General features: G+C 47.5%; 1 protein-coding gene across 1 annotated transcript; it reads left to right on the plus strand.

Moving 5' to 3' along the window:
- The first annotated feature begins 543 nt into the window (after positions 1–543).
- Positions 544–6,930, plus strand: NRSN2 (neurensin 2). The gene is made up of 3 exons (XM_049779351.1): positions 544–580; positions 3,085–3,270; positions 5,905–6,930. The coding sequence occupies exons 2-3, from the start codon at positions 3,094–3,096 to the stop codon at positions 6,481–6,483; spliced, it is 756 nt and encodes a 251-aa protein (XP_049635308.1). The 5' UTR covers positions 544–580; positions 3,085–3,093; the 3' UTR covers positions 6,484–6,930.
- Positions 6,931–20,280: the final 13,350 nt, after the last annotated feature.

Here is a 20,280-nt window from a genome sequence, read left to right on the forward strand (position 1 = left end):
GGTAAAGCTCAGAGAGCTGGAGGAATTTTCCCAAGACCACACAGCAAGGGTGGGGAAAACCAAAGAGGTAGGCACAGGCAAGGAATGAAGGAATGGGCTGACTCTCCAGGGAGAAGCATCATAGACAAATGGCTCTTGCTGCAACAGGAGGGGCCTTGGGTAGGGAACCCAGTGAGAGCGAAAGAGAAGGGGGCCAGAGTGAGCATGAAGAGGGTGATAGGCACTGAGCGTGCAAAGAGGAAAGGCAGGTCTAGAGGGAAGTCATCCACTGGAGGGGTGTGAGACAGCGAGCAATGGGAGGCAGGGTTGAGGAGCAATACAGGGGCTGCAGGGAGGGGTGTCCAGGAGATTGTGGGGTCTCCCTGAGGAATCTGGGATTGAAGGAGAGAAGGTAAACTCTGGCAAGGAAGACTCAGGCCGCCTTCCAGCAAGAGACCTCAAGCTGCAGAGCCTGGAGCTGGGGCGGGCGGGGAGGCGGCCCCCTCCCACTCTGGCATCCCCCCCACCTTCACCCCCACCCCCACTGTGGCGCAGGCGCCGAGAGGACCCGCTTTTGCTCGGCGGAGACGACAGGCGAGAGGTGAGCTCTGCTCTCCCTCCCCGGGCCCGGAGACGCCCCAGCCTCCCCGTTCCCTAGGGGACTTGCTGCGGAGGGAATTGGGGTCCCAGGCTGGCAGCAGGGGCTGAGGTCACCTCGAGACAGCTTAAGCTTAGCAATGGGGTGGAGGTTTTCAAGGACCCCCCAACCAAACAAGCCCTCCCCTCTCTGCCTCAGTGTCCCTCGGGGTCACAGACACGATCACTCCCGACCCAGGTATGCAGAAAGTGGGGATCGGGGCTCCAGGTCTGATTCTCCCGGCCGTATCCCAGCGGGGAGCCCTTCTCCCGGCCTGGGCCGCGATCGCCAGGTGCCCTAGGTTAGGTGGCCTTGGGGTGCAGGAGGGCGCGTGCAGGGGGCCTTGCACGGGCAGAGGCCGCACGCATTTTCGGGGTGCAGCGGTGGGGCGGGCCCTGTGTCATGACGCCCCGCGCCAAGGCTGCAATCCGTCGCAGACCCCGGGGTCCCCTCCTCACCCCTGGAACACGCCACGCGGTTCCCATGGCAACGCTGATTCCGGGGTGCCCCGGAGCCCCACCTCCTGGGCGCCTTCTCCTGCCCAGTAGCCCCGAGCAGGGCCCTGGAAGGGGTCAGGCCCACTGTAGCCGCGTCTTGGTCGCTTCCCCGGACGCAGGGGGAAGGGGACCGACGGGAGGAGGAGGACTGTGGGGTGAAGTCAGACGGACCCCCCGCGTTTAATTGATGCTCTCAGCCCGGTGATTGACAGGGCGCCCCTCAAGCTCCATTGGTCCTCCCATCTCCTGTCCCGCCAGCTCCTCCCTCCCTGTCTTCATGCTCTGCCTTCCTTCCTTCTCTTCTACGCACACACACAAGCATGCCTGGATGCATATATGCATTCACTATACATCCGCGCTTACATGCATCGACATTCTAGTTACATGCATGCTGCTCTTTTCCTGTTTTCTCTCCCCCTCTCCCTCAAATTGTGGGGTTGAAGGCTCTGCAGAAAGCTGAGATTTATAGACCTGCTTTCAGGCTATTTTGCTTGTCTGTTTGCTTTCGGGCCACACAAGGTAATGCGCAGGAATTATTATTCCTGGTTATGCACTCAGGAATTCTTCTAGGTGGTACTGGGTGGGTGGGTGGGTGGAACCTTATGGGATGTCTGGGAACAAACCCGGGTGGGTTAAAGCCAAGGCAAGGAACCTACCCGCTATGCTCCACTCCTAGATTTGCTTTCAGGACAGACCTCTGTGGCTTGGGAGAATTTGGTGGGAACTTCAAGAATGAGACCACCCAGCACACGGTGGGACTCCTGTGTGTGAGTGTTTCTCTTTGTGTGGTTGATGTGTTTGTGTTGGTACCTGCCGTGTAGTGTACGAAGATATGTGTGTTTACTTTTCCTGTGCTTTCTCTCTCTGTGTGTATTGTTGTTAGAATGGAGAGGGGCTAGACATATATATATGTATATATAATAATTATTATAAACAAAAATATAATTTTATTGAATCACCATGAGGTAGAGTTTAAAAGTTGTCCATGGTTGAGTTTCAGTCATACAATGTTCCAATTCCTTTCCTGCCACCAATTTCCCTCTCATTTCCCTCCATCCCCTAGCCTGCCTCTATGGCAGACATTTTTCCTCTCTCTCACTCTCTTTTCCTTAGAAATTTTCTTTTCTTTGCTTTGCTTTTTCTTTTTTTCTTTTTTTTTTAGTTTTTGGGTCACACCCAGTGGCACTCAGAAGTCCCTCCTGGCAGGCTCGGGGGACCATATGGGATGCCGGGAATCGAACCTGTGTCCGTCCGGGGTTGGCTGCATGCAAAGCAAATGCCCTACCGTTATGCTATCTCTCTGGTCCCCTAGTATAGTTCTTATTTAAAATAGTAATCCTGAAGCTGGAGTGATAGCACAAAGAGTAGGAGTTTACCTTTTAGATAGCCGACCTGGGTCTGATGCCTGGCATCCCATATGGTTCCCTGAGCCTGCAAGAAGTAATTTCTAAATGCTGAGCCTGGAGTAAACCCTGAGCGCCTTTGAGTGTGGCCCCAAAACAAAAACAAACATTGCAACCCTGGAGAAATTACAGTTACAATAATCAAAACAAACTATTACTTCTCAGCAGCAGTCACAGTCACTGTATGAAACAAGTATGACATAGGTTGGTCTATAAATGAGGAAAACAAGACAAGTGAGGAAAACAAGACATCTTCCTGTGTTCATACAGGTTGGAAGTGCTGGATCTGGGATTCTAACCCAAGCTATTAGACTTCAGAACCTGCACGGCCCACCACTGTGTGATCTCCAGACTGTCTCTATTTCACATTGACAATTTCCAGGCCCTTTGCTAGACATTCATCACCTTGGTTCATATAGGGCCTGGGAGGCTGAGTTTCCAGAAGGCCAGGCTATGTATGAATATAGAGTATGTCAAACCAGAGAACAAATGAGTAAGGTAAAAGACTCTGGGGGCTTGGGAGGTCTATCTTGGACAGTTCTCCCTGACACTGACTTGCCTCCCCCAGGGATCAACGATGCCAGACTGCGGCCACGCCTGCAACTGTAGTCGTGGCCCTAATGTGGAAGACAGCAAGTGGAAGGGGATCTGCTCCTATCTGCACTTCTTCAACAATGGCTGCTCTAAGACTGGCCTCAGCCATGAATCTCTCTCGCTGTGCCCCCGTCAACCATGGGTTTCACTGTGCTGGAAGGTAAGGCTGGAGGAGGCCAACTGGGGATTCCCTGTGGCTTTAGGGAAGAGGCAGAGTCAGTGGATAGAAAGAAAAGGAAGAGTGCAGAAGTCTGTTCATGTAATAGAAAGCCCACCCCAGCTCTAATAAAAGGGAATTGTTGCTTTTTTATTTATAGAGGAGACTTGAAGTTAGAATTTCAGGCAAAGTTCTAACCAGAAGTTTATTTTAAAATGTTTGGAGTGGGGGGGAGCGGCATGGTGGCGCTAGAGGTAAGGTGTCTGCCTTGCCAGCGCTAGCCTAGGACGAACCTCGGTTCGATCCCCCGGCGTCCCATATGGTCCCCAAGCCAGGAGTGACTTCTGAGCGCATAGCCAGGAGTAACCCCTGAGTGTCACCGGGTGTGGCCCAAAAAACAAAACAAAAACAAAACAAAAAAAATGTTTGGAGTGGGAGGGTGTTTTCTGAGGCACACCAGGCAGTGCTCAGGGACTGTGTGTGGTGCTGGGATTCAAGTCTAGATTGTAATTGATATAGCAGCATGGAAGGCAAGTATCTTTCCTCCTGTACCCACTCTCCAGTCTCTCTATCCAGCAGTTTATTTAAATCATCACACTGAGGACTCAAAGTCTCAGTTTTCAGAATCCCTGTGTGAAACCATACCTGGGTCCTATATTGACCCTTTGTCTTCAACCTGCATCAAAATGCAAAATGCAGAATTCTTCCTAGAAATTTGTTCTGAAAAAAAAAAAAAAAAAAAAAAAAAAACAGGGCCCGGAAGGATAGCACAGCGGCGTTTGCCTTGCAAGCAGCCAATCCAGGACCAAAGGTGGTTGGTTCGAATCCCGGTGTCCCATATGGTCCCCCGTGCCTGCCAGGAGCTATTTCTGAGCAGACAGCCAGGAGTAACCCCTGAGCACTGCCAGGTGTGGCCCAAAAACAAAAACAAAACAAAACAGAAAAATAGGGGCCGGAGAGATAGCATGGAGATAAGGTGTTTGCCTCACATGCAGAAGGTCGGTGGTTTGAATCCCGGCATCCCATATGGTCCCTTGAGCCTGCCAGGAGCAATTTCTGAGCATGAAGCCAGGAGTAACCCCTGAGCAGTGCCAGGTGTGACCCAAAAACAAAAAAAAAAAAAAAAAAAAAAAAGAAAAGAAAACAAAACAAAACAAAAAACCAGAAAAATAAAAAGCTAACCCTATGTAGGGCCCAAGTGATAAGTGATATCACATTATCACATTTGCCTTGCATGCAGTGGACCTGGATTTGATTCCTGATATCTCACCTGTTCTTCTGAGCCTGCCAGGAATAATTTCTGAGTGCAGAGAATGCCGCTAGATGTGGCCCAAAAAGCAACAACTACAACAACAACAAGAAGCCAACCCAATGCTTTTCCTTCCCAGAAGTTTAGCAAGCACCTTATTTGGGTTTATTTTTCCAACCTAGAACTAATTGCTATAGCTAGAAAAAGCTATAGCTATAAGCTGATAAGCAAAACATAGGGTTCAGCCCACTTATATTTATGAAATATCGGGGTGCAGTGACAAAGGCAGTGGAAGACATGAGAAATCAATGATCATGACAGCCAGGGGGCAGGTACAGCAAGGGCTGGGGGAGAAGTGGGGTTCTGGAGGGCAGCAGCAAGCTGAGACAATAATGGGTGTGTGGTCCTCAACAAATTTCTAGGTGGGGTTTGCTTAGTTGTCCTGCAACACACATTCAGTTGCTCCTCTTGACCAGTACTGGGCTTGGAAGATAACTGGCAAACAGTCTCTGTTCTTCATTTTTTAAGAAAAGAACTTTATTTATTGATTGATTTATTGATTGGTTTTTGGGCCACACCCAGTGGCACTCAGGGGTTACCTCTGTATCTGCACTCAGAAATTGCCCCTGGCAGGCAGGGGGACCATATGGGATGCTGGGAATTGAACTAGGTCCCTCTCAGGTTGGCCACATGCAAGGCAAACGCCCTACTGCTGTGCTATCTTTCCAGGCCCCCGTCTCTGTTTTTAAGGCTCTCTGGTCTTTGTTGGTTGGGGACCAGAGACAGGTATATATCATGTGCAGAATAACCAGTACACGTTCAAATGGGCACCCAGGTCGTGTGAGGAGTACCAGACCCAACGTAGTCTGAGGTATTCAGGAAGGCTTCCCTGAGAAGATGAAGTCTAATGTAATATATCAGTGTTCATCAGACTGAGAGATAGAGGGTAGATGGAACCCAAATACTGACAGCGGATTCAAAGTGGGCAGAAGGAATGCACTGTAGTGGGATCGGGGAAGGGAAGGAATCAAGCATAAAATCTTAGCCAAAAAAAAAAAGAAAATTAAAAAAAAAAAAGAAAGAAATCTCAGCCAAATAGGAAAGAGGGCTGGAGACATAGATAACACAGCAGAGAGAGTGCTTGCCTTGCAATGCAGCTGACCAGGGTTCAATCCCCGGGGTCCCCTGAGCCCCACTAGGAGTGAGCCCTGAGCACCCTCGGTGTGGCTCCAAAACCCAAAACTAAGCAGGACAGGAAAAACTGTGGTCTTAGGACATAAAGTGTACTTTCCTACAGGTATATTCCATGAGTCCATCTCTGAGTTGGACGAGGGGGTGGGCTCCAAGGCTCTCCCTGACCGCCTGCCTGCGCCTTTCCCTCTCCCCAGATCACTCTGTCCATAGGAACCCTTCTTCTACTGCTGGGTTTTGCAGCCATTGTCACCGCTTTCGCTGTGCCCTCCAAGCTTGTGAGCATCAGCGAGGGAGAGTTCCTGATCCTGGAGCGAGGGCAACGCCACTACAATGGTGTCCTTGGCACCTACCGCCTGCTGGGGATCGTGCTCTGCACAGTGGCCGGGGTCTTGCTGGTGGTCTGTCTGTTCTGGACCATCATGGACTGGGTGGGCTATGACCCCGAGGCTGAACTTCTGTATGCTGAAACTGAGAGTGAAAGTAATATGGAGGAGGAGGAGGAGGAGGAGGACGAGGAGGAGGAGGAGGAGGAGGAGGACGACGACGACGACGAGGAGGTGGAGGAGGAGGAAGATGACCATGAGACACAACAGCACGTCTCCCCAATCTACCAAGTCGACGACGATGACAATGGCAATGATGACGATGATGACAGTGAGCAATCTTGGTTCTCACTCTCCATCAGACATTTTGGACAATCCTCTGTACAGAACGTCCAGCCTCGGAGGCGGAGACGAAGACGACGAAGAAGACGGAGGCAGCAGGAGTCGTGAGCCGCTCATAGGGCCAGAGAAGGAGCCAGATCCATAGCCTGGGCCCTTCCTCCCCCACTCACCCCACTTTCTCTTTTCCCTCAACCTCTCCCTCTTAATGATTCCCAGTCACAGAGTATGGAGTTCAAATCCCCGTGCCCCTTCTCCAGGGGACTAGGGCTCCAGGCATCCGAGACGTGGGCCTTCCCCCAAATTCTCCCCAAACTTCTCATCCAGTCCTGCTTCACATGATCCCGACAGCTCCTATTTTAGAGCATTTTTTCAGGGTCCCAGGAGACCTGTCAAGGGCTGGGAGACTGGTTGGGCTGTGGGAATAGACTTGGAGATTTCCAGGTGGCTCAGGAGATAATTTGGACGTGCATATGAGGCCACGTTCAAGATTCAGAGAGGCAGAGAGCTTGGTTGCTTTGACCCTCAGAGTGCATCTACTTCAAAACCCAAATCCACAGTCCTGTGCTTAACCCTGGGGGACTTAACGCTCTGGGGTAAATGAACCCTCAGGCTCGGTCGCCATATGCGTCGGCTCCACTTGCTACCACCAGGGGTAGCTCCAGGACAACCCACGGCCTGTCCCTCCCTGCTGCGTCTGTCTCCTTTCTGCTGTCCCTGCTGCCTTTTTCTCATGCTGCATCCCCTTTCTTCCCACTCCCTGTCAATAAACAGCTAGGGTGGGTGATGATTTTGCTTCTTTACTCCCTCATTGTGGGGGATCCAGAGAACCTAAGAGACAGTAAGTTATGGACACTGATGTACACAGAAATCCATTATTTCTGGGGCCAGAGAGATAGTATGGAGGTAGGGTGTTTGCCTTGCATGCAGACAGTGGTTCGAATCTCAGCATCCCATAGGGTCCACCGAGCCTGCCAGGTGCTATTTCTGATTGTAGAGTCAGAATTAATCCCTGAGTGCTGCCGGGTATGACCCAAAAAACATAAAGAAAAAAGAAATCTATTATTTCTCATTTGTTTTTCCTGCATGAAAGTCCTTGGAGAAAGGGAGGGGATTATTCTTTTCACTTTACAGGTGCAATAACTGATGGTTGGAGAAGAGAAGCCTCTTCCCCAGAATTTCCTTGGTGGGTTTAAAAGCTATCCTAATGGGAGAGGAACTTCTGGAATCTTTGACAACATACCTGCCCCCATGAGAGAAATGTGAAGTCCAGGCCTCGGAAAAGGATCTGAAGACAAAGGTGGGATCTATTCCAAAATAAGAAGAAACTTTTCAGGGGCCAGGCTTAATTCTGGTACTTTCTAGACACAAAGTTATATCCTTCATGGTAACCTGGGAGGAGGAGATCTTTTCCAAAGCCGGTTCCTAGATTGCAGACCCATATTTCATCTGCATTTACTGTGCCATGAACCTCAGTTCAGCGCTTCTGAACCATTATTATCCTTACCCCTCCAGACCCTCTGGCTGCTATGTCCACACCTCAGGGACTCATGCCTCCACCCCAACCATATACTCTGCTTCTCTTATATATTTGCTTTGACTTGAGAGATCCCACAACCACTCATGATCAGGGGCTACTCCTACCTCTGCACTCAGAGATCACTCCTGGGTCACTTTCGCGGCAAAAAACACCATTTAATGAAAATCCCCAGTTGGCCAGCTGGGATCTAGGCAGGCTCCCCTAATACTCCATGCCCTCCATCAGGTCCTGCAAGTGAGCCCTAGGGTAGGAGAACAAGGCTCTACATCAAGGCCAGCAGCTAGCCGCCGGAGATGTGCAGCTCCACCCTATTGAGCAAGGACATGCCCCCTTGCCTCGACATCTCCAGAAAGTTCTGGAATCATGTGGGGATGACCTTGATCATCATCAGCTCTTGATCCATGGTGGACCCTGCAGCACAACTCTGCCAGTAGAACCAGAAGGTAAAGCGAGGTGAACTCCTATTTCCATTGATGAAGGTGATCAGCTCTTCCACAAAGGGTCTTAGGTCAAACGTGCTTCTCCCTGCTCCTTGGGGATGTTTCCTTCAGGCCCACAGCTATTGGGGGGCAGGTGCTTATCACCCATGGCTCAGTAAGTGTGACAGTGACCCAGGCTCTACGTGCACAGCCACTGCCTGTCCTGCAACAATGATAGCTCCCATCCCCACCCACCCCCTCAGAGAGCACAGCACTCACATCTCATAGTTTCTCACAGCTGGTCTGTCACAAACACGATAAAGTCTGGCAGGGTGACAGGCAGCCTTTGAAGCTCCTGATCACTTGTGTTGGGCCCCACTAGTCACAGGCACTATGGGCACAGGGCAGCTTGCTGGAAGACTTGGCAGCCTGGTAGAAGTCACCTCAAAATCCCAAGCATCAGGGCTTGAGAGATAGCATGGAGGTAAGGAGTTTGCCTTGCATGCAGAAGGTCAGTGGTTCGAATTCTGGCTTCCCATATGCCCCCCCCCCCCCCGAGCCTGCCAGGAGCGATTTCTGAGTGTAAAGTCAGGAGGAACCCCTGAGCGCTGCTGGGTGTGTCCCCAAAACAAAACAAAACAAAACAAAATCCCAAGCATCTATGGGTAACAATGATGGTATCTTGGGGTTGTCAGAGGGTTCACAGTTGGGAGGATGTGGGCTGTCTGAATGAGGGTCACCAAGAGCAGAGAGTTGGGCTCAGAGGCTATTGTTCCGGGGGTGGGGAGGGGAGGGGGAACAATAGGTAGTTCTGGGGATTGAACCTGCCTGGGCTATCTCTGTAGTCCTACGTTGACTCTTCTTGCCTCATACCCTGGATCCATTCCATTGGCAAATCTCATCATTTTGAGCCTGGCAATATGCATCCTTTTCCAGATGCTTCTCTGACCATCCTCCCTGCCTGAGTCACAGCTACCCCTCATCTCTATTCCTGTACCAGTCTCTTCTCCCCTCCAGTTCCCTTCTACACTCACACATGTGCACAGACATATTCATGGATGAAAAGATAACCCTTGTCTGAAGCCCTAATAAAATATAGGCAGGGCTGGATGGATAGTCAAAGGGCAAAGTACTTGTAGTTCAATCAGTTGATTTGAGATCCATGCTGCATATGATCCACTGAGCCCACCAGGAGTGATCCTTGAGTGCAGAGCTAGGAGTAAACTCTGAGCATCTTCAGGTGTGGCCCAAACCCCAAAATAAATAAAATAAAATACAGGCACCCACATAGTCCAGTTGCCAGCGAGATTATTAAAGAAACAGAATTTGATCATCCAATTCTCAATCCTTCCATCTGTCAGATGAATTCTCAAAGGCTATTAAAGGAGGATCAGTAGACAACTTTTGCTTTTGGCCCATGTCTTGCAATGCTCAGGGGTCACTACTGGCAGTTCTCAGAAGACTAGAGTTGAACTACAGTTAGCAAGCACCTTGACCTCTGCCCTTTCTGGCGCCTACCTCCATATATTCAGAGTTGCTAGTGGGAATATTTACATGGTGAAATGTTTCCCCAAAGCTCACTCTATCAGAAACCTGTGAATATGCTTTTCCTTAGAAACAGGGTCTTTGTAGATGTATAAAAAGTAAGATAGGGGTCCAGAGAGATAGCATGGAGGTAAGGTGTTGGCCTTGTATGCAGAAGGTCGGTGGTTCAAATCCCGGCATCCCATATGGTCCCCCGTGCCTGCCAGGGGCAATTTCTGAGCGCAGAGTCAGGAGTAACCCCTGAGCACTGCTGGATGTGACGCCAAAACAAAAAGAAACAAAAAAGTAAGATAGGATCATAGTGGAGTTGTCTCTACTCTATTCCAGTTATTGCATCTGTAGGAAGAGGGAAAGTTGGATAAGATACACGAGGTGTGGACTGTTGCACAATACAGGAATTGGCCTCAGCAAAACTCTCAGCTCAAAGACATTATATGGTCACGTAATGCAGCAAAGCATCTCTCAAACTCAATTCCAAGGCCTGTGAATCGAAAAGTACCTTGGCTTTTACTCCCCACAAGAATATATCAAAAGACTTAATTGGGTGCCTTATATTGCCTATGGAAGCTTAATACCTGTATAACAATACATCTTAAGATATGTATTCCTAAATATACAAGTAGCCTCCTCCACCACTTGTTTTATTCGAATACCTTTTCTTTTTAACTCAGTTTTATTTATTTGTTCTATTTTAATATATACATTTTTCTCTATCCTTACCATTTTTGGTGCTGTTTGGTACAAAAAGCCTTGACTGGGATAAAAGCTCAGAACAAAACCAGACGACAGAGACTGTGTGTGCAGCCTGTCATCCTTACCCAGAATAGCACCAGCAACACAGTATTACACCATACATTTTTGTATGGGCACAGTAAAAATTGGGAAACCATAGACACAGAAACAAGATCTTATCTTCTAGGGATAAGAACTCACTTTTTATAGCAGAAGGGTGCCTCCCATCCTGAACATGTGTCATGTGGATGTAACCAGTCCCCAGGAGATTGGACAGTGTTAGTCCAATCCGAAACCCCAGATCCCCGACGTATAAATGATACAGCTCCGGGCAACACCACCAGGAACTAAGCTCCATTGGGAGATTTATAACACTACTCTGGCACCAACTTGTGCCAGTTTTTTTTTTATTATTTTATTTTAACTTGTGCCAGTTTTGATATGACAATGAGGAAAGGAAAACTTGACCTAAGACCAGGCTGTCCTATCACATCACCTAACACTAAATGGAAATCAAAAGAGCTATCGTCCTTTTTTTGTTTTGTTTTGTTTTGTTTTGTTTGTTTGTTTTTGGGCCACACCCGGTGGTGCTCAGGGGTTACTCCTGGCTGTCTGCTCAAAAATAGCTCCTGGCAGGCACGGGGGGAGCCATATGGGACACCGAGATTCAAACCAACCACCTTTGGTGCTGGATCGGCTGCTTGCAAGGCAAACGCCGCTGTCTCTCGGGCCCTCTTCCCTTTTTCTTATCCTTTTTATCTCCAATGGCGGTGGAATGGATGCTCAATCTACAACAAGCTATAAAGTGGAGACCAGTTGCACTAGCATACTGGGGGGCAGAGGAGGGAGATATGGGATGCATACTGGGAATAGGGGCGGAGGGAGGACAGCACTGGTGGTGGGAATGCCCCTTATTCATTGTCACTATGTACCATAAATGATGCAGTGAAAGATTTATAATGCACTTTGGTCACAATAAAAATTAAAAAAAAAAAGGTACACGAGGTGGGGAGGTCAGTGAGGGTGGGTGGGTGGGTGGGGTAGCAATAGCATAGTGGGTAGGGTGTTTGCCTTGCACGTAGCTGACCCATTGCCAAGTGACAGTGGGGCAGATGCTGGATAGATGTAGCTACAAGCTAAGAAACATCTTTGGGCTCATCTTCTTTTATCTTTGGACTCATCTTCTCTCTCTCTCTTTCTTTCTCTCTCTCTCTCTCTCTCTGTCTCTCTCTCTCTCTCTCTCTCTCTCTCTTATTTTTGGGTCACACTCCACAGTACTCAGGGCTTACTACTCCTGGCTCTGCTTCTAGAAATTTCTCCTGACGGTGCTCAGGAGATTATATGTGGTGCCAGGAATCAAATCTGGGTTGGCCACAAGCAAAGCAAACACTCTATCTGCTGTACCATGACCCCATTTTGGCTGTTTTAAATCACCTATCTTGTGCTCTTTGTACCACTGCTTTGGACAGTGAGGAAACTGGTGTAACCAGTGTGAGAAATTGTTTGGCGAATAAAGCCAGAAAATATATATGTCCTTTGATCCCTGTATCTAGGGCAGTTGTATCTGATTTGAATCACCCATGTTGAAACATTGCAGCATTGCTATAGCAGAAAGCATTTGGAAAGGACCTCAAAGTTCATTGGCGGAGGATTAGTTAATAAATGACAGCATGTATGCACCTGTAACACTATTAAAAGAATGAGAAAGCTCTTTATGTACACATCTGGCCTAATCTTCAAACTATACTGGTAATGGCTCTATGAAAACCTTTCAACTGTTTGTGTAAAAAGGAGATTTGTGGATATAGTTTGCATTTGCATACAATCTCCATTGTGGAGCCTGAGCAATAGCACAGTGGGTGCGGGGCCTGCCTTGCACATGACTACCAGGGTTCAAACCTTGGTTGCACCCCAGATGATCCTCTGAGCCCCAAAAGAGTGATCCCTAAGCACAAAGCCAGCTCTGAGCACAACCAGGTGTGACCCAAACACCCTTCCTCAAAACCTCCATTGTCTTTGAGAATTGGGAACCTGAGAATGGGCTAGAAGAAGGAAGACTTATACTACATGTTCTTTCTTTTTTCTTTTTTGTCACACTTGGTGGAACTCAGGAGTCACTTCTAATTCAAAGCTTGGTGGTCACTTGCAAAGGACCTGAGGGTACCAGGCAGTGCCAGGGATCAAACTGAGGCCTCCAGCATGCAAAGAGTGAACTCAGCCCTTTGAACTATGTCCTCAGCACTTCTGGTGATGTTCATAACACCATAGATAGTATCAGGATTAAACTGGGATTGGCATTGTTTCAGTATCTTAGACCCTATACTATGTCTTTGGCCCTCTGCCTAATATTTCTTGTTTGTTTCGAACCACACCCAGTGATGCTTAGGGGTTACTACTGGATCTGTACTCAGGAAATAACTACTGGCAGTGCTTGGAGAAGCATAGGGGATGTTGGGGATCCAATCTGGGTTGGCTATATGCAAAGCAAATGCCCTATTTATTATGCTATTGCTCTGCTTTTGCCTAATTTTTTTGTGTTTTTTGGGTCACACCCCAGCAGTGCTCAGGGGTCACTCCTGGCTCCATGCTCAGAAATGGCTCCTGGCAGGCTCGGGGGACCATATGGGATGCCGGGATTCGAACCAATGACCTTCTGCATGAAAGGCAAACGCCTTACCTCTATGCTATCTCTCCGGCCTCATGCCTAATATTTTGAATGATAACTTTTCACTCATGTGACTGCTCATTTTCATTAAATTATCATTTTTTGTGGGGTCACACCCAGCAGCACTCAGGGACTACTTCTGGCTCTATGCTTAGAAATCACCCCCGGCAGGCTCGGGGGACCACATGGGATGCCAAGATTCAAATCACCATCCTTCTTCCTGCAATGCAAATGCCCTACTGCTGTGCTACCTCTTCAGCCCTCATTAATTTATCATTTTATATGTCAAAAAAGTAACAAAAATTATTTATTTCGGAATTGACTGAATATAATAAATATGGGGAGGTAAAATTATTATTATTTGGGGTAGTCATACTCAGCCAGTACTCAGGGCCTACTCATGGCTCTGTGCTTAGGAATCACCTAAGTGGTCCTGGGGAACTAAATGTATTGCCAGAGTTCAAACCTAGTTTGGCTGCCTGCAGAGCAAGAGTCTTACCTACTGTACAATCACTCAGTCCCCTGTAGTAGAATTTCAATTAATAAATGACAGGAAAATTGACAGAACTAAAAAAAATTACTTTTTGCATTCCTCAGAAATTGTAATTTTGGGGGCCGAATAGATAGCATGGAGGTAAGGCATTTGCCTTGCATGCAGAAGGTCGGTGGTTCGAATCCCGGCATCCCATATGGTTCCCCGAGCCTGCCAGGAGCAATTTCTGAGTGTAGAGCCAGGAGTAACCCCTGAGCACTGCCAGGTGTGACTCAAGAACCAAAAAAAAAATTGTTATTTTGGACAAGGTTCACCTCTACTGAGGCAAGTGGGTATAACTTGAAGGCAAAATGAGGGTACTTGCAAGAGTCCAAGAGATAATACAGTAGGGTGCTTGCCCTGCAGGCAGCTGACTCAGATTTGATCTCCAGCAACTCCTATGAGCATTGCCAGGAGTAATTTCTGAGTGTAGAATGAGGAGTTATCCCTGAGCATCACAGGACATAACCCTCAAACAAAAACAAAACAAAGAGGATGCTTGCACTATCATAGAATAATGCCCAAGAGCCAAGAACTTTCTGGGGGGGGGGTTGGCAAGTGCCTACAAGTTCTCTGGTGCACTATTCCGCAGGTGTTAAATGATGCTTTGGTCCCTTTCTCTTGAGTGTGGGCAGTGCTCAGAAACCTGCTTCTAAGCAGCAAAGAAGAGGTAAAAACAGAACCTTCAGAGTAAGGAAGCTGTGCAGGCACTGCCTTGGCGAAAGGAACAAGGTCAGCAGCAATAGTGACCAGTCTTGTGGGTCTCATGCAAATTGAACTGAGGACATGAGAAGTGTTCATTATCTCTGAGGTGTTCTTCCTCCCTAAATCTGTGACTTCAGTCTCATCACAGGAATGTTCATAATGTTCATAAAGAACATTCTAGCATTGGAGAGATAATGCAAAAGGTGAAGTACAGAGTTCCATCCTAGCACCACATATAACTGGATGTTGTATCACTCCTGAGCTCCACCAGGAGTAATGCCTGAGCATAGAGCCAGGAATAAATCGTGAGCACAGCTAGGTGTGATTCCAAACAAGAAAGAGAGGAAAGAAAGAAAGAAAGAAAGAAAGAAAGAAAGAAAGAAAGAAAGAAAGAAAGAAAGAAAGAAAGAAAGAAAGAAAGAAAGAAAGAAAGAAAGAAAGAAAGAAAGAAAGAAAGAAAGAAAGAAAGAAAGAAAGAAAGAAAGAAAGAAAGAAAGAAAGAAAGAGAGAGAAAGAAAGAGAGAGAAAGAAAAAGAGAAAGAAAGAAAGAAAGAAAGAAGAGAGAAAGAAAAAGAAAAAGAGAGAAGGAAAGAAAGAGAGAAAGAAAGAAAGAGAAAGAAGAGAGAAAGAAAGAGAAAGAAAAAGAAAGAAGAGAGAAAGAGAAAGAAAAAGAAAGAAGGAAAGAAAGAAGAAAGAAAGAACAAAAGAAAGAAAGAGGGGCCGGGTAGGTGGCGCTGGAGGTAAGGTGTCTGCCTTGCAAGCGCTAGCCAAGGAAGGACCGCGGTTCGATCCCCCGGCGTCCCATATGGTCCCCCCAAGCCAGGGGCGATTTCTGAGCACATAGCCAGGAGTAACCCCTGAGCATCAAAGGGGTGTGGCCCAAAAACCAAAAAAAAAAAAAAAAAAGAAAGAAAGAAAGGAAGAAAGAAAGAAAGAAAGAAAGAAAGAAAGAAAGAAAGAAAGAAAGAAAGAAAGAAAGAAAGAAAGAAAGAAAGAAAGGAAGGAAGGAAGGAAGGAAGGAAGGAAGGAAGGAAGGAAGGAAGGAAGGAAGAAAGGAAGGAAGGAAGGAAGGAAGGAAGGAAGGAAGGAAGAAAGGAAGAAAGAAAGGAAGAAAGAAAGAAAGAAAGAAAGAAAGAAAGAAAGAAAGAAAGAAAGAAAGAAAGAAAGAAAGAAAGAAAGAAAGAAAGAAAGAAAGAAAGAAAGAAAGAGAAAGAGAAAGAAAGAAGGGCCGGAGAGACAGCATGGAGGTAAAGCATTTGTCTTTCATGCAGAAGGACAGTGGTTCGAACCCCGGCATCCCATATGGTTCCCCGTACCTGCCAGGGGTAATTTTATGAGCATGGAGCATCTTATGTGACCCCCAAGCCAGGAGTGATTTCTGAGCGCATAGCCAGGAGTGGCCCCTGAGTGCCATCAGGTGTGGCCCAAAATCAAGGGAAAAAAAAAAAAAAAGGAAGGGGCCGGCGAGGTGGCGCTTGAGATAAGGTATCTGCCTTGCAAGCACTAGCCAAGGAAAGATCGAGACCACGGTTCGATCCCCTGTCTTCGATCCCCTGTCGTCCCATATGGTCCCCCCAAGCCAGGGGCAATTTTTGAGCACTTAGCCAGGAGTAACCCCTAAGCATCAAACGGGTGTGACCCGAAAAACCAAAAAAAAAAAAAAAAAAAAAAAAAAAAAGGAAGGAAGGAAGGAAGGAAGGAGGGGGGAAGAGAGAGAGGGAGGGAGGGAGGGAGGCAGGAAGGAAGGAAGGAAGGAAGGAAGGCAGGCAGGAAGGAAGGAAGGAAGGAAGGAAGGAAGGAAGGAAGGAAGGAAGGAAGGAAGGAAGGAAGGAAGGAAGGAAGGAAGGAAGGAAAGAGAAATAATTACTCAACATTTAACCTAGAAAACATAAGGACTAGGCAAATAACTCTACTGATGTTAAGGCCATGAAAGGCTAAGAAGTGGGAGGTGGGGGTAAAAAGAAGCATAGCTTAGGCTTTGCAGGATCTCTGACTATATTTGCAACTTTTCAATAAATCTATAATTTTAAGTACAAACAGAACAGTACCATTGCTTTGGTCCCGGAACTAACAGGAATTAGGTTATCTTTCTAGAGGAACAGACAGGATACAAATGTAGAAGAAAAGTGAGAGGGGATTGCCCTGCTCACTTCGCAGAACCTTTCCAGGCAGACACGCAGACTTCAATGTTGCTCAACAAAGCGGGAAGCAGTACCAACACTTCAGGAGCCTGGGGGCCTGGAGGTGCACAGAGCCCAACCACCAGCACCACCACTGGTGGGATTACCTGTCTGGGATTACCTGTCCCGGTGGCCTGTGGGTAGAAACCACAGTGGTCTGGGGTGCCCTCTGGTGTCCCTGGAGTCTCTGGAAAGACTGACAATCAGTAGTTTGATAACCACCCCTATTTTTCCCCTCTTATTCTGTTTTTGTTTTGTTTTGGGGTCACACCCAGTAGTGACCAGGGCTCACTCCTGGTGGGCATGGGGGACAATAGGGGGTGTTGGAGATTGAGACTTGTGGGCTGCATGCAAGGTAAGTGCTCTCCCACTGTCCTATCATTCTAACCTCTTCCCTTTATTCCTTTTTCTCTGGGTATGTGGAGGTATGTGGGAAAGATGGGAAGAAGAGGGAGGAAAATGGGGCCCAGGAGATGCAAATTCCTGGTACATCCACTGCTTTTAGTTTTTTGTTGTTGTTCTGTGGCCACACCCTGTGGTGCTGGGATGTATGTGTGTGGGTGTGGGTATGTGCAACCCTGGACCCCCACAAGCAAAGCTGCTCTCAGCCCTTTGTGCTCCTTCACATGCCCCTTCAGCAACTTTCATCTCCACTTAACCCCCTACCTCCCAAAGGTTGTATCTCCCTTCTGCTAAATCCTGTGTGACCCGTTCCCCAATGCACTGACCAGGAGACTGCAATTATTTCCCAAACCCAGCTTCACCTTATGCCCAACTGGGCCAAAGGAAAGGTGATGGGGTCCACTGCCAGGGATGCGGAAGCCCTTGGGGCACTGGGCCAGGTCATAGAGTCGATATCAAAGGTGAGAAGAGAAAGGGAGGTTCATGTTTCAGAGTGTTTCTGGGAGTCCTGAGAGTTCAAGAGGTGAAGATTGCGACATTTATGCCTCAAACTCTTCATCCCAAATCATTAGCCTAGCTGGGTTGAGAACCGGCCAATTCACAGATCTTAAGTTGCTGTGTGAACATGGACAATTTCTTAGCTTCTCTAAGCCCCAGTTACATTGTCTCCAAAATGCAAACAAGATGGGACCCAAGAAATAGTACAAGTGGGTAGGAGCTTGCCTTTGCACATGGCTGACCCATGTTGATCCCTGGCACCCAGAGAGTCCTCTGAACCTTGCTAGGAATGATCTCTGAGCACAGAGCCAGGAGTAAGCCTGCACATCCTGAGTGTGCTCGCCACCAAAGAACAAACAAACAAAAAAAGCAAACAAGGAAATTATTTCTTAAGATCCTCTGATGACCTAATGAGCATGCAGTTGCAGTGCTTGGCACCTAGGGACACACAATGCTTCCTATTTGAGGAAGTGGCAACACTGGCTGACGGGAAGCAGGCAGTGCTTGGATTATAATTATGGATGTCTCAGACATGAGCCTGCCTCCAGGGACTCTCAGCCAAGGAACTCACAGAAACAGGCCGCATAGTTAGAGAGCAGTGCACTTGGGGTCTGTGTATAGCAAATGCTGGTCTCAGCACTGTCTATACTAACTCTTTTGGTCCTAATTGATGCTTAGTCAGCGTGCCATGGGATGGGTGCCACTATCTCTGACCCCCAGAAGGGAAGCCAGGAAGACTGTAGAAGCATTTCCCCAGGGTTTTATAGGTTAACTCTAACAATCTGAATCCAGGATGGTGAGACCTTTCACAGATGTGGGAGCAGATGACCATGAGGCTCCAGATTCTACCAACGAGCTACTCTGATAAAGGATGGGGTTGTCGTCATAATCCCTTGATTGTGTCTAGATTCCTCACATGCCACAGACCCTGTCTTCTCAGATCACCAATTCCTGCTCATGATAAGTGCACAAAAAATCCTCTGGGAAAGCACTTTGAGAATGATTAGGGGAAAAAAATGATCAGCTAGAGGGTGGAGGGAGAGTATAGAAGCTGACCTGAGGGGCTAGAGCAGTGGTGCAACTGGTAAGATGGCTGCCTTGCCCACGCTAGCCGAGGACGGACCGAGGTTGGATCCCCTGGCATCCCATATGGTCCCCCAAGCCAGGAGTGATTTCTGAGCACATAGCTAGGAGAAACCCCTGAGCATCAGGGGCCACTGGATGTGGCCCAAAACAAAAGAAAGAAAGAAAAGAAAGAAAGAAAGAAAGAAAGAAGAAAAAGAAAGAAAAGAAAGAAAGAAAGAAGAAAAAGAAAGAAAGAAAGAAAGAAAGAAAGAAAGAAAGAAAGAAAGAAAGAAAGAAAGAAAGAAAGAAAGAAAGAAAGAAAGAAAGAAAGAAAGAAAGAAAGAAAGAAAGGAAGGAAGGAAGGAAGGAAGGAAGGAAGGAAGGAAAGAAAGAAAGAAAGAAAGAAAGAAAGAAAGAAAGAAAGAAAGAAAGAAAGAAAGAAAGAAAGAAAGAAAGAAAGAAAGAAAGAAAGAAAGAAAGAAAGAAAGAAAGAAAAGAAAGAAAGAAAGAAAGAAAGAAAAGAAGCTGACCTGGGTTTGATCCCCAGCATCTCATATGGTCTCCCAAGCATTGCCAGAAGTAATTCCTGATTATAGACCTAGAAGTATTCCCTGAATATTGCTGTGTGTGCCCCAAACAAAGCAAAATGATAAAAAGATCAGCTAAGAGGCTTGGAAAGAGAGTATAGTGGTTAAGGCAAAATGCCCAGCATGCACTTCCCAACATCAAATGGTCCCCTGACCATAGCTCAATGCAGGGGTCATAGCACTACTGGAGTGACCCAGATCTCCTGGAACTGCAGGGTTCAAGCAGCATTACACCTTTGGGCCCCTGCGTTGCACTAATGGTCTATAATCGCTGGTGTGACTCCTGGGCCCCCAGCAAGATTTGGGAGCACCTGCTTCCCAAATCAACCAAATACTTAGAAAGCTCTGTGAGTTCTTGTGTCAGCTAGTGAGTCCATCAGACTCACTAGAACAGATATGTGTTCTAGGCAGGGGAATACTGCCAACAGGTGTTTAAATGATGGTGACATGTCTTTAGGAAAACTGACATGTTCAAGTTGTCTGCTCCCAGTCTGCTCTTGATACTTTTAGCAGCTACATCTGCTACAATGGGAAATACTAAGAAAGATTAGGAAAGACTCTGAGAAGTGAAAAGGCAGGTAGGACATAGATGAGATTCAAAGCTAGTTGTGTAATCTCAGGTACATGTGTTTCTGCTCTGCTGTGTTTTCCAGAGTAGGCATAAATGCCACAGCTGTTCCCACACTGACATGCCCTCTGGCCACAGTCAGATCTTCAGAAGTCTTCGCAGGTGTGCTCTGTGGACATGAGTAGTGATGGAACAGTGACTCTGGCATTACCCTGTGTGGCAGCTTGGTTTGTTATCCCTGAAGACTGTGAGCTTCCTGTCCTGCTTTAATCAACAACCTCTGTGCACATGATTCAAAGTCATATCCTGGGCTTTAAGCCAACAGGAGCCTGGTGATGGAAGAACGTACAGGATTTCATAAGCAACTGGCCCAGCACATGTGGGCAGGGCAGGAAGGAGGAGAGAGGAAAACAGGATGTGCTCCGGGATGTGCACTGGGCAGAGTCCACGGCTAGGCTTGGCAGAAGAAG

This window comes from Suncus etruscus, chromosome 9, assembly GCF_024139225.1.
Source record: "Suncus etruscus isolate mSunEtr1 chromosome 9, mSunEtr1.pri.cur, whole genome shotgun sequence".
Classification (NCBI taxonomy): domain Eukaryota; kingdom Metazoa; phylum Chordata; class Mammalia; order Eulipotyphla; family Soricidae; genus Suncus; species Suncus etruscus.

What these genes read in the sequence shown, in the direction of transcription:
- NRSN2 (XM_049779351.1), top strand. Translation starts at nt 3,094, where the DNA reads ATGCCAGACTGCGGCCACGCCTGCAACTGTAGTCGTGGCCCTAATGTG. An exon ending in GGGTTTCACTGTGCTGGAAG is followed by an intron (nt 3,271 to 5,904) that starts GTAAGGCTGGAG and finishes CCCTCTCCCCAG; the next exon opens with ATCACTCTGTCCATAGGAAC.